The 13,388-nt window shown below is 36.7% G+C and overlaps 1 protein-coding gene across 1 annotated transcript; it reads right to left on the reverse strand.

Annotated features, from left to right (window-relative positions):
• Positions 1-2,743: 2,743 nt before the first annotated feature.
• Positions 2,744-3,254, reverse strand: LOC5575024 (E3 ubiquitin-protein ligase RNF181). The gene is made up of 2 exons (XM_001661707.2): positions 2,946-3,254; positions 2,744-2,878 (listed from the first exon to the last, which is right to left on the reverse strand). The coding sequence occupies exons 1-2, from the start codon at positions 3,252-3,254 to the stop codon at positions 2,744-2,746; spliced, it is 444 nt and encodes a 147-aa protein (XP_001661757.2).
• Positions 3,255-13,388: the final 10,134 nt, after the last annotated feature.

Genomic DNA, 13,388 nt, shown 5'->3' on the forward strand with positions numbered 1-13,388 from the left:
ACAAATTGGTCAAAAACTAGAACGAAGCCGGTTCCAAAAATGGTCGTCGAATCTTCTTTACTTATAACACGTGAACTACGCATACTTGTCTCATGTTCTATGTAACCCTAATGGACCGCGGGACAAATATGCGTAGAACCAACGGCAGTATGGGCCTCGAAATAAATCGAGAACCATATATGGGTCATACATTAAGTACGTCATGTTATTAGGGGGAAGGAGGTGTTCTGCAAGATGTGACGAATCATACAAGTTTTTTGAAGGTTCCATATAAAAAGTGGTACGTAGGGCGGATGGGCGGGGTTGTTGTAGAAAGTGGTATGTTTTTATGACACGTATCTCATGGACACTCCCTATTATAAATTATACGAAACAAACCATTGAACCTACACCTCACCTCCTGACGAATTTATTGAAGATTCCTTAAAACATTAGGGGACGTCCATAAACCGCGATAAATTGCACAATTTTCAACCTCTCTTAACCTCGGACAATTTTTTTCAATGAAAAGTGCGAATATTTTGTACGAATCGTTGCGTTTCTCTGAACACCCTCATCTCCCTAAAAACGTTACGTAATATATGGATGACTTTTTACATGCGATTACATAAAGCACATTGGGTTACATTGGGTTGTTTCGCGGACGGATTTTTTGAAGGCAAGCACGATATTTTTTTTTCCTGTTTTCGATCCAACAAAACATGCTGAACGAAATAGCAAACAATAAGGAACATTGAGTGCCTCACTTGACGCACAAGATTTTCATAAAAAAATTGTCTGAAAGCTTAAAAATAGAAAAATTTCGACGTCAATTCACGAATAAAATAATATCACTGACTGTTGTTGATGATATTGCTGTAAAACAAATACAAATACAAAACAGCATAATATTTTCACGAAAATTGATTAACAATATTTAGCACATTCACTAAGGAATGAAAAAATTGACGCACTTGTCGGATACATTTTCAAATAAATTTTATTTTTTGCCAATTATTAATCAAAGATAAACTTTTTTCGATTGGAATCCTTCAATAACATGTAAATGAAGATTAAGTAATAAATTTTCGAGTGCTAGTCTGAATGAGAATTAATTTATGATACAAAATGCGTCAAGTTTGGACCCGCGTCAAATATGGTACGTTCACGGTAAAGCTAAACATTGAAAAGTCTTCCTACATAGCACTGAATAACAACTTATCAGTTGATATACAAGTAGATTGCATTTTGCTTAAAAAGACTGATATATCTAGTGTTCTTGGGTTAATATTAGATACTAATTTATCATGGAAGGCTCATATTAAAAATGTAATCAAAAAAATGAAACCCTTACGTATTCGCCATGAAAAGCTAGGAAATTCAATGGATACATGTTGGAAGCTATATAATTCATTTATCTTTCCTCACTTTACATACATGAGCAGCTTGTGAGGATTTGCAGCTAGTATATATTTGAAGCCCCTAGAAATAATTTAGAACAAAGTATTTAAAATTATAAGAAATCTACATATACGCTTTCCTTCAGTCGAGCTTTACAGCGAATCTGCTTGGTCTAAACAATCAGTCTGCAAGTGATGATGATTCGTATTTATAAGGTCTGTAACAATTTGATTAAAACAAATGTCGTACTGTTTAATGTATCAGATGTACACTCCCATAATACAAAACAGCAAAATTCGATCTTTGTAAACTGTCCTAGGACCCAATACGACTGGAAAAATCTATGTTATCAGGGAATTATAATGTATAATTCGCTGCCAAATGAAATGGAATCTCTTAATCTTAGGTTGTTTAAGTGTAATTTATACTTAGAACAACCAACTGAATAAGTAGAATCACTATTAGAGTAGTGATAACAGTTTGTTATAAACTTTTAGCTTTGAATCATATTAATGAATAATAATAAAAAATATGACAATCAATAGACATTTGGAGGAACACCAGGAAAATTTCATTAGGAATACATGAAATACGAAATTTTTAAAAATACGTTTTAAATTCCAAGAAAATGAATTAAAGCGTCGGATACTTCGATTTTTTTTTTAAGTCTTGCAGTATACCCATCAGTATTCCTCGGAAAAAAAAAACAGAGAAACAACTTAAACTTAGGGAATAACTTTTTGGAATTTCTGTATTCCACAAAATATACAACTCCTATAAGAATGGTGAAAAAAGTCCTAATGAATCGCTGTAAGAACCCCCCCCAAAAGTCTTCCTAACTTGAGAGTTTTTGGAGATTTTTTGAAAGCCCTATAAGAATCCAAGAAGGGATACCTTGTACCTCTGTATCTTAAGTTTCTCCACTGTCCCTTAAAGAATTTATGGAAGTTTCTTAAAATTTCCTATCAAGTTAGAGAAACTTCCTGTCATTACTCCATCCATCTATAGTAGTAAATATGAGTTGATTCCCTACTTGGCTTAAGGGTTAAAGAGATATACAAAATAGTTACAAACATAGTAGTTATCAATCCTACAATACTGACCTGTAGAGCTTGTCGTGTCTGACCGTTTGAGTCACTTGCAAAATAATACCAAAGACGTAGCTAAATTATCTTAGCACTTTCACTTAGAATCAACAAGATGCTACTATGATTAGGCATTCGGAATTTCGTGAATGAAAGAAGCAAAATCCTTTATTGTATTAATTTATTTATTGAACCCAAAACCACTTCAAAAGTTACGCAAAACACCATAACCTTCGCATATATCTTACGCACTGCTTGGTGACCTGTAGTTATCATCTTTATCCGTACATAGAATTATGCAGCTCTTCGATCTCCTGTTCCCGTCTGGCCGCGCGTTCTCGGAACTTCTTCTGCTGCTCGTAATTTTCATCATCGGTCAACAGCTCATGTCTGCACAATGGACAACTGTTGGTCTTTAGGAGAAATGAAGAGAAAAAGTAAGTGAAATCTTGTATCTTCAATTTTCAGAGTTAATCTTACCTTCTCCAACCATGGCATAATGCAAGACTTGTGGAAATCGTGCTTACACGGTAAAACCAGGAACATCTCGTTCTCTTCCTCGTTCGGTTTGATGCAAATGGTACACCTTTCATCGTCCTTGGTGACGACCTTCTCCGGCAGGTTTTTTACCACTTCCTTGGACGCGGGTGGCGGCAGCGTATCCGACCGGAACTCATCGGAAAAGAATCCATTTTGCTGCAGAAAGCGAACCATCAACATTAACTGATGGTTCTCGTTTTGCTCCGCTGATATCGGCTCGCAGCCGAGTTCTTCAAAGTAATCAGCCATGCCCAACGCTATAATAGAAAAGGAGAAGACAAACGACAAGTCTAAATTAATTTGGTGAAATTATTGTCGAACACGCTGAAGAATGCAACAAGCAAGGACATCAATAAGGACATCAACCGACCCAATCGAGGTTTACGGCGTGGTAAATGAGGCGTAGATAATGACACCGTTGATGGTAACGACCACTTCCAATTAGATGTACAGTGTACAACACCTTTAGAGCAGTGGTCTTCAAAGAGTGTATACACCTGTAAGGAGGGGACAGATAGATTGCATCAACTGTTTAATTGCAGACACCTGAACTCGTGTTTCTCGCACATTCATGCGTCATCAAACGTGCAATCGAAGAGGAAGAACGGAGGCAGTGTGAAGAGTTAACGGTCCGTGAAATATCCGGCGAAATCGTGATTGCTACTATTAATCAGCATAGTTTACAATTTGCAGTTGGAGTCACAAATTTTCTTTGGGGCGGTGCAGCTTGCTTCTTAACGGTACACTACTTGGGAATGTTCTACCTCATCATCATTTTCGTTTATCAGGACTCTAGAGGACAGCATGCATGTTATTGTCTTAGCCTATACGGTAAGGAAGGGCAAGATTGGTCACCTAACGAAACCCTTTTATGGTCCCATATACACATCAAATTGACATTTTTTTCGTCCTGGAACCTTTCAAACACTAATAAGCTATGATAATAGGCGAACAAAGTTATAAAGTTTCATACCCGCCATTTACGTGCAGTTTCCAGAACAATGTACCACAGACAAAGTTTCATATCTAAAAAAATATCTCTCAGTCGCTGGATTCAACGTGCCCGCGTGCCTTTTTCAAGGTTAAGAGTCTTGCTCTTGTTCGCTTCATCTCTGCATTGAACTGTACCCAATTAGTATCTTTATAAACACACCTTTGTTGTTCAATCGACAGTCGATAAATTCTACGGTCTATACGAACGCAGCTCCAGTTCAACGTATGGTAATTAATCATAGATGACGACACACTACTGCTCTCGTTGGCGAAATTCAATGTTACATTGTTTGCTTCAGCCACTTGTCGTGTCGCAAAAATCCGGGTCCTGTTGTGTCCTCTGCTGGCAAGGCAATGCAATGCTGGACCACGCCGTCTATCGGATTGGCACTGTTTCGTGCTTTCAAGGAAAATAGTTTCGCACCGTTTTTTGCAGGAAAAAAATATCGCGAACATGTTCCTAGTTGCGACAGATGCCGTCGCGGGACAGATTTCCGCGAATGGATGTTTGAATTTTCGGTTGCTTCCATACGGAGTGGGTGAAGACGATGGTTCAAAGCTAGGTCCGATAGTGCCCGATGACAGCGGAACGCGAATATCAGAGCTAGCTATCATCATCCACATGGTGCAGTTTGCATACTAATTATGCACGATTGCGGTGCGATGCTCTTCGAGCGAAATAGACACGTGCACGTGAATGTTTTTTGCATTAGAAGCCAAATCGTATATCTAAGCTCAGCGAACCAGGACTGATTTGTTATTCTTCTTCTCAATTGTATACCCCACTGGAATGTTCTAAGTAAACTTCCACAGTTACTGACTAAGAGCTTTAGTTGGTAGGTACGCGAAACTTATATGCCCAGAGAATTCAAGGAAATGTCCATTACGAAAAGATACTTCGGCATCACTTTACTTTGTGACCGTGCATTTTATCACTAGGCTAAGGGAGGTCCGATTAGGATTGTGAATGTTAATTCAATCTTTTTACACTTTTTTTACAGATTGTTTCGCATAAACCCGTTTTTTTTCTTTCAGTTGAGACCCGTAGATCTATATAAATAAAAATGGAGTGGTGTTTGTATGTCACGAAATGGCTTGATAACGAATGAACGGATGCGACGTGATAGCGCGAAGAAAAAGTTTGGGAGAGTCCCCGGAAATAATCGGAATAACGGGAGAAGACTAATGTGTCATTTAGTATGGGGACAAGACGTTTTAAAACCTATTTGATAGCAAGACGGAGTTTGCCGGGTCCACTGGTTTAAAAGGAAACAGAATTAAAAAAAAAAAATCGCTGCATTACAATACGTTTTCTTGACGCTAAAACTAGACAACTCGAAATTTCAAATTTTAGACTTCAATATGTAAAAACATCATGTTTAATTAAACCTGCAAAATATCCACAGCTCATAAGTGTGTGATTCAAAATAAGTACCAGTTTGCAGCAGAATAAACATTTGCAAAAGAGTCACATTAGAGCAAGCTGCAACCGCGCATTTATCATCCAATATGGACCGCTACTATTTGTACAAATCCGCTGATGGGACAACAGTGATAATTGACGCATGTGGTTCAGAATGATGACACAATCAAATATTACTTTTCCCTAAAGAGTGCCAACCATTCCGTCCCATTCCAACCAGATTCACACAAACCGGCATCAGTCTGTCGTCCACCATAAAATCCAACTATCGTGTAGTCTATCCGCGACCAACACCTATCGAGCGGTACAAACGCGTGAATTATTCGCGGAAATTTCTTGTTGCAAGCAGAAATAGTTTTACAGTCCTTGCAAATTTACGCACCAGCCTGGATCAATCGCGGCCAGCGCCGGAGATCATTTGACAGAGTGGCCACTACGGCTATGCTTTACGACGCCAAAGAAAATCGACCACGTGCTTTAGCGGACCGGTTAGTGGAAATTGAAAGGGGATTTTGGTAAATGAATTAGTTCCGGCCGGTTTCATTGCACCGTTTTTTGGCTTCGCCAGGGAACCAAACTTCGACCGACCAGACCAAACGAACCAACCAACGGCGCAACAGAAGGACCTAATGCAGGAAACATACAAACAGGGATGCCAGACAATTCATTTCAATGTCTTCCAATTGCAATTCCTAACAAATTTTAGGTCAAGTCAAAAACTCAAGCTTTCCTTAATATATCATGCCGCAGACTGTATTAATTTTAACGTTATTGTTGAGTTAAGGATTCTGGTATATAGCTGATGATACTAGAAATAAATAGTAAAGCAGAAGTTCCAGAAGAAACTATACATTTCGAATGAATGCTCTAGATTTTGGAAAACCTTAAGATCATTGGATGAAACCTTATAACCTTAAGCTTAAGATTATGAAAGCAATATTGATCCTCGGCGCAAGAGATATACCAAGCGTGTGCTAGAATAAGGGCGTAAGTGACATAATCGATTTCTCTTCTTCGATCCTTTCTTCTATGAATAAAGGTGATAAGACGCAAGTTTGTTGGCATTGTTTTGACTGGATGGAACATTGCATATCTGTCAAGCGTCCTGATGTAAAAAGCTGACAAATTTGCATCTGAAATCGATAAGTCTTTTATGCCCTTATTCTAGCACACGCTTTTGTGTTATAACCACAACTCCAGGCTCGTCCACAGTGCTTTTGATAATTACTTCAGGCTACAGAGAATGGAATATTTCAAAGGGATTCTTCGCAATATTATTTCAAAAATTTCACCATGATAATGCTCTAGACCAGTGCTTCCCAAACTTTTTCAACTTTCGCCCCCTTTAGGCCAATATTTATCTGGAATCGCCCCCCTGATATGCGAATGAAGTATTTCAATTAAACGCTATACACGAAAAATATCTTCGACTCGCATATCCATAGAATCATAATACAAAACCTTTTATGTACATTCAAAAATATTTTCTTAAATATTTTAACCTACTTTTATTATGAATAATTTACTAGACTGTAATTTAACTGTAATTTTAACTGTAATTTTAACCATATCTTGCGTGAATTACTGGCAATTGAATCAATTTTCGATTCAAGTTCGGCCCAGTTTGAACTTTTCAACTATTTAAATGTAATGTATGCATAGGCGTCAACTTGTGACGAAGCTGGGGGCGAAACTCTCTAAAATTGATCCGAATGCAATGTTTCCCGAAGTTTTTTTTTTTCACATAAATATGTCATATTTGGGTGAACTGCATTGCTCCATTAAAAAAACCCTTAAAAAATATATGAAAATCAAGAATGTTCTTCAACTTATTTTTCAATGCAATGTATCAAGAGGATATTTTTTCTACCATCAAGAAATACTCAGATTTTTATTAGAATTAGAAATGATAAGAATAAGTGCAAATGACTCTTCAAAAATGGGTACTGATTTTTTTTTTTCGAATTAAGCTGGACGCCAATAAAAGAAATCATGGTATTAGCTTCTTGACCTTTTGCAAACATTTAAAAAAAACTTAGATACATGTTTTGTACATCCAAAATATGTTGTGTGTTTCAATTGTTACCTGTGACTAATCATTCCGACCTTGTGAAAATCTCAAATGCCGATCTTTTTAAAACTCATATATCATCAAGAGTTGTTTATCATCATTTTAAAATGACCATGATTAGTGATATAACGATCTTAAGTGAATTAGTCCTGGAATTAAATAAGTTTGGAATTGATTGACCTGAGATGTGTGTCCTCAACCTTATTCTATAATGCTTTCGCCCCCTTTCTAGATTTTTCGCCCCCTAAATTCTGTTTTACGAATTTTCGCCCCCTTGAGCAAGAAAATCGCCCCCAGGGGGGCGAATTCGCCCACTTTGGGAATCACTGCTCTAGACATTCCAAATGTATTAAACATCTGATACGCTCTCAGAAAACGTCACAATTTTGGTTATAATAATAATAAAGCATTAGTAAGGCATCAAAAAGTGACCTTTTTCTGGAGGTTCTTCATGAAATAGCTTTAGATTTTCACAAAACAAAAAGCCTTCATGAACTCTTCTATGGATTCTTTCAGTTTTTTAAAACATTCTTACTGGAACTCATTAAATTTTCACACCGTCAACCACTGTCAAGAAGGTGATGACGGCTATTTCATGACGTCATTTCTGTCCACCTTGAACAAATATGTGATAAAAATGATTTAGTGGTCCAGATGTGATATGGTACGATAGGAATTGTATAACATGTCTACAATTAAAATCGATGTTTACACTAGTAAAGATCCTGCCTTGTTAATTTTGTATGTAGTGCGTCAACTAGTCCGAAAATTCTTCAAGTGGTTCCAAAAACAATCTCTTCAGTGTTTCCTGGTCAATTTTATGAGAATTCTTTCAGAAATTTTAGTTTTTCAAGGCTTAAGCCTTAAATTATTTTTTTTTGTTATTCCAAGTATAATATGTACCCCCTTTTTGAAATTCATATAAAAAAATGGAACAGGTTATCCCAGCAGTTTTGTTGAATTTTCAGTTTTTTCAGGGTTATTTTTTAAGGACAACTGCACGAAATGGTCCAAACATTTGAAGATCCTTAGAGTACCCCAACTAACATTCACTCATTTAACAAACACCATTATAGCAGTTTTATTCAGCATCATGTTTAACCTTCATCCAGCCAACATACTTTTCACATGCAAAAAACACACTAAAATGTGCATAACTTTTTTGTTTCTCGATGGATTTTGCTGAAATTTTCAGAACTTCCCGAAAAACTCTTCTAGTTTATGGTCCAGGAAACTTGGGAATATGGTCCTCGTGGTTCCGGAGTTATTCCGGATTGTCTTGGGGTACCAAAATTGGCCACATCGTCCATTCAACGGATATCTCAAAACCCAGATGAGCTAGAAGGTTGGTGTCTTCGGCAAAGTTGTTCAGCAGACCAAGAGGTATCCGTCAGTAACAATCTTAGTTGGGAATTTATCCGCTAGGTGGCGCTAGTAGCATTTTTCTTCAATCTTCTATATCTCAAGATCCTGATGAGCTAGAAGGTTGGTGTCTTCAGCAAAGTTGTTAAGCAGACCCAGAGCTATCTGGCAGTAACGATCTTAATTGGGAATTTATCCGCTAGGTGGCGCTAGCTACAATTTTCTTCTATCTTCTATATCTCAAGATCTTGATGAGCTAGAAGGTTGGTGTCTTAGGCAAAGTTGTTTAGCAGACCAAGAGCTATCCGTCAGTAACAATCTTAGTTGGGAATTGATCCGCTAGGTGGCGCTAGTAGCATTTTTCTTCAATCTTCTATATCTCAAGATCCTGATGAGCTAGAAGGTTTGTGTCTTCGGCAAAGTTGTTCAGCAGACCCAGAGCTATCCGTCAGTAACAATTTTAATTGGGAATTTATCCGCTAGGTGGCGCTAGTTACAATTTTTCTTCAATCTTCTATAGCTCAAGATCCTGATGAGCTAGAAGGTTGGTTTCTTCGGCAAAGTTGTTAAGCAGACTGAGGGCTATCTGCATCTGCAAAACTAGTTGAGAATTTATCCGCTAGGTGGCGCTAGTAACATTTTATTCAATCATCTATGTCTTAAAATTTTGATAAGCTAGAGGGTTGGTGTCTTCGGCAAAGTTGTTCAGCAGATAAAGGGTTATCTGGCAGCAACAAACCTAATTGAGAATTTATCCGATAGGTGGTGTTAGTAACAAATTAAATTCAATTTTATGTATCAAAAGTTAACAAGCAGATCAATGTTGGGTGGCTCCAGTTTGTCTGCGACAAAAATGTTCACATCTTGGCGAAAATTTTAAATTCTCATATTTTATGTTCGAGATTTTTCACGCTTGATTTGTAGCTTATGTAGCTTATCAGCCACAATACATGAGTTGGTTCATCAATTTGTTTTAAATGCTGTTTTCACTCAAAGCCTTATATTTTATTTACGAGATTTTTTGGTGGAACCTTCCTTCGCCGAGTGGTTAGAGATCGCGGCTATAAAGCAAAGCCATGCTGAAGGTATCTGGGTTCGATTCCCGGTAGGCCCAGGATCTTTTCGTAATGGAAATTTCCTTGACTTCTCAGGGCATAGAGTATCATCGTACCTGCCACACGATAAATATACAAATACGAAAATGGTGAGCAAGTGATTTTGCATCCTAAAAACGATTTTGCTTTTGTGGGAGAACCTCATGGTTGAGATTTGAGTGTCAATTTACCTATACTGGATGTTCAATAGATCTAGGGCCATCTGAAATGGAAAACTGAACCAATATTCATTCGCTATATGGTGCTAGTAACCTCCTCGAAATTCTGAATTTGGTGGTCCTAAATAACTAAAAAATGATTTACTAAACAGTTTAGAGTTCCAATATATGTCTGATAGTGATAAAATTGATTTAAATTTTGTTCCCTAGATGTCACTAGTGATATTTCCATAGAACTATCTAATCTAACTTATCTAATTCAACAATATGAAGCAGGAAGGTTAGTTTTTCAGCAAATAATATTGGATGGCTGAAATTTACCTAATAGAGATCGAGTTGGTTCAAGTTTTAGTGGGGCTGCCGTATTTTTTTAAGAAGAATTTTATTCCAAGATCCTCGTACGCTAAAATATCGGTCTTTTAGGATTTTTTTCAAGCAACAAAAATCTTCCTTAAAACAATCCAAAGAAATGTTATAGACAACGGTATAAATGCTCTACTTGCTGCTCAACGCTAAGGTTTACAGTTAGAGCAATCTGAGTATCAGTAAATGCTAAAGTAATAACAAATAAGTTCACTGATAACAAAACATGTTGAATTTGTCTTTTGAGTTATTAAAAGCTTCCATGAGTTGATGTTTCTTAACTCGATATCGAAAACATTAATTTACTGGGATTGTGTGAAAAGTTATTTCCATGAATAATCAAAATGCAAGGGGATTCATGTACCGAAAAAATCGATACTCAACGCGTAATGCGTAATTTATATTTATATATATATATATATATATATATATATATATATATATATATATATATATATATATATATATATATATATATATATATATATATATATATATATATATATATAAATATAAATAAAAAAAGTTATATGGAATAATTTTATATGGCAAAAGTCGTCTGATAAGCTATGTACTTCACGATAATGAAAACTATATTAAGGAAAGTATTTTTAGTACCGGTTGTACATAATAAGCATAAGCATATGCATAGATGACCGTACAATTCGTAGTTGCTACTCCGTGCTGGACCAGAACAATCGAAGTTGCACAGAGATTTAATGAATGGGGCTTGGGATTAGCTAATCATTCTTCAATGTGCACAAATCGAGAGCTCAAAATTTAAAAGTCAATAACGACGCCAGCCACGTGCTTACGGTCATCGGGGAAGGGAAGGAATGGTAGTGTGACTACCGTTGTTACTAGAGACTGAGATCACCTCTGCATCTCCACGATTGTCATGATATAATCACGCCTAACCGGATTCGCGATATTATTCGATACTCGCATGTACGCCAAACAAGTGTTCATCACTCACCCACGCAAGAGCAACCCAAGTAGCAAATTTAATTTTATGCTATTCTTGAAGTATTCTCTTACACCAATTCTATAAAACTAGAAATAAAACCAGTAATTCTATAAACCTACACTAACCCAACGATAAACCTCTCATAAGACTAAAGTGGCCCATACTAGAGACGGTGTTGGAGAGCAGCTGTCAAGTATCTCTTAAAACTTGTAATCTTGCACTTATGACAATCTTCAACACTTCAATAAACCTTCCACAAGTAGTTCTCAAGACAAGTTAAACTCGCAATATGTTTATCATGTTGGTTTGGCTAACGAACTTACAAATTCTTGTTCATAAAATTATCAATCAATAATAAAGCAAAATGCAAAACATCTGTGACGATAACTTTTCGTATTTTGTTTCGATACCTACCTGTCTTTTCGGTTGTCACGCTTATTACATCGTGAATAGGGCTGTGCAAATATCGATATTATCGATAATATCGATATTATCGGATCGATTTTATCGATACGATATCCGATATCGATAAACCCATTATCGATCCGATAACAGTTCCGATAAATCAGAACAACATTTTTTGTTTATAATACAATTGAAAATCCATTGGGTATGGCAAAATATCACTATGAAATTCAAGTAATGGACTTCATAATGCAACAGTTGGTGTCAAACAAAGCCGATATTGTCGGTTTTACTTTCAAACATCTCTTTTGAAAATTATCGAATATCGGTTCGATATCGATAATGTCAAATCCGATATATCGCCGATACCGATATTGATTCAATATGATATCGCCGATACCGATAAATCTTCATAGTGCACAGCCCTAATCGTGAATATCATGCATAAAACACCCGAAACGCACAATGCGCCTCGACAATATTGCATTTTCAGAAAAACATTTTCATCAATTTGGTGTCCTAAAATGTTGAACAATCCAGCATACATGGATTCTCCCATCATGGCTCCCTTGCCAAAGCATCGATAATTACAATCATGGCGCTAGTTTTACTCAACACCATCATAGAACCATGATAAATTTTGCTGAACTCGGGCAAGCGTAACAAATATCACTTGAGAGTTCTTAGGCTTAAGGCGATCTTGAAGATGAAGACAAACTGATCTTCTTGAAGAACGTGATAAGATTCGTTCGTTTTATTCAAGAGAAACGCATTTTGACGTTTGTTTATTTACATTTTTCGTTTTTGGAGAAAAGCGCTCATGCTAGATTTTGTTACGGCATGAAATTGAAAGCTACCAAACGACTAAAGGTAAGTATTCCCAGCTGTGGATAACTTTTTAGTAAGGTCCAGATGTTGAGCAGGGAAAGCAATCGGACATTTAATCACATCTAGAAGTCCACCTTGCAAGGAGGTGTCCAGTGGTCCAGTTCCGCTCCTATATCATGGCCAAGGGGAGAAAGACCACTGGAACTGGTTAACTGGTTAACAATATTGTTCGCGTTATTAGTAAATTGTGCACTGTGAAATCAACAACGACTGCCGTGAATAACAGATCGAAAATCCATGCAAGGTGCCCCCTTAAATGATAGGATTCATAATACTACAATCAATAATGTATACATATTAGTGCGTTGATTGACGGGGGAGAAATTTATGACGTTCTCGACCAAGTGTTCTTACTCTCGCTCGAGCGCGTTCTTACAGATAAGTACGAGAGTTTCATAAAATTGTTGCCAAGGTCACTTGTTCTTATTGAAAATTAAGTGTTATGTGATGCATCCGAAGTGTTCTTGAAGAAGTATTTAAAACTAAAACGGTTAAAGATCATTTCTACTGGGTCAAAATCATTGTAAAACCTAGAAGAATATGCAAATATACGATAAAACTATCATAAAAATAAATAAAGCCAGTTAGAATCTAAATTGTTACTTGGGAAGCGACGCGATCAATAGATCAAACACTAC

This window comes from Aedes aegypti, chromosome 1 (assembly GCF_002204515.2).
Source record: "Aedes aegypti strain LVP_AGWG chromosome 1, AaegL5.0 Primary Assembly, whole genome shotgun sequence".
NCBI classification, from domain to species: domain Eukaryota; kingdom Metazoa; phylum Arthropoda; class Insecta; order Diptera; family Culicidae; genus Aedes; species Aedes aegypti.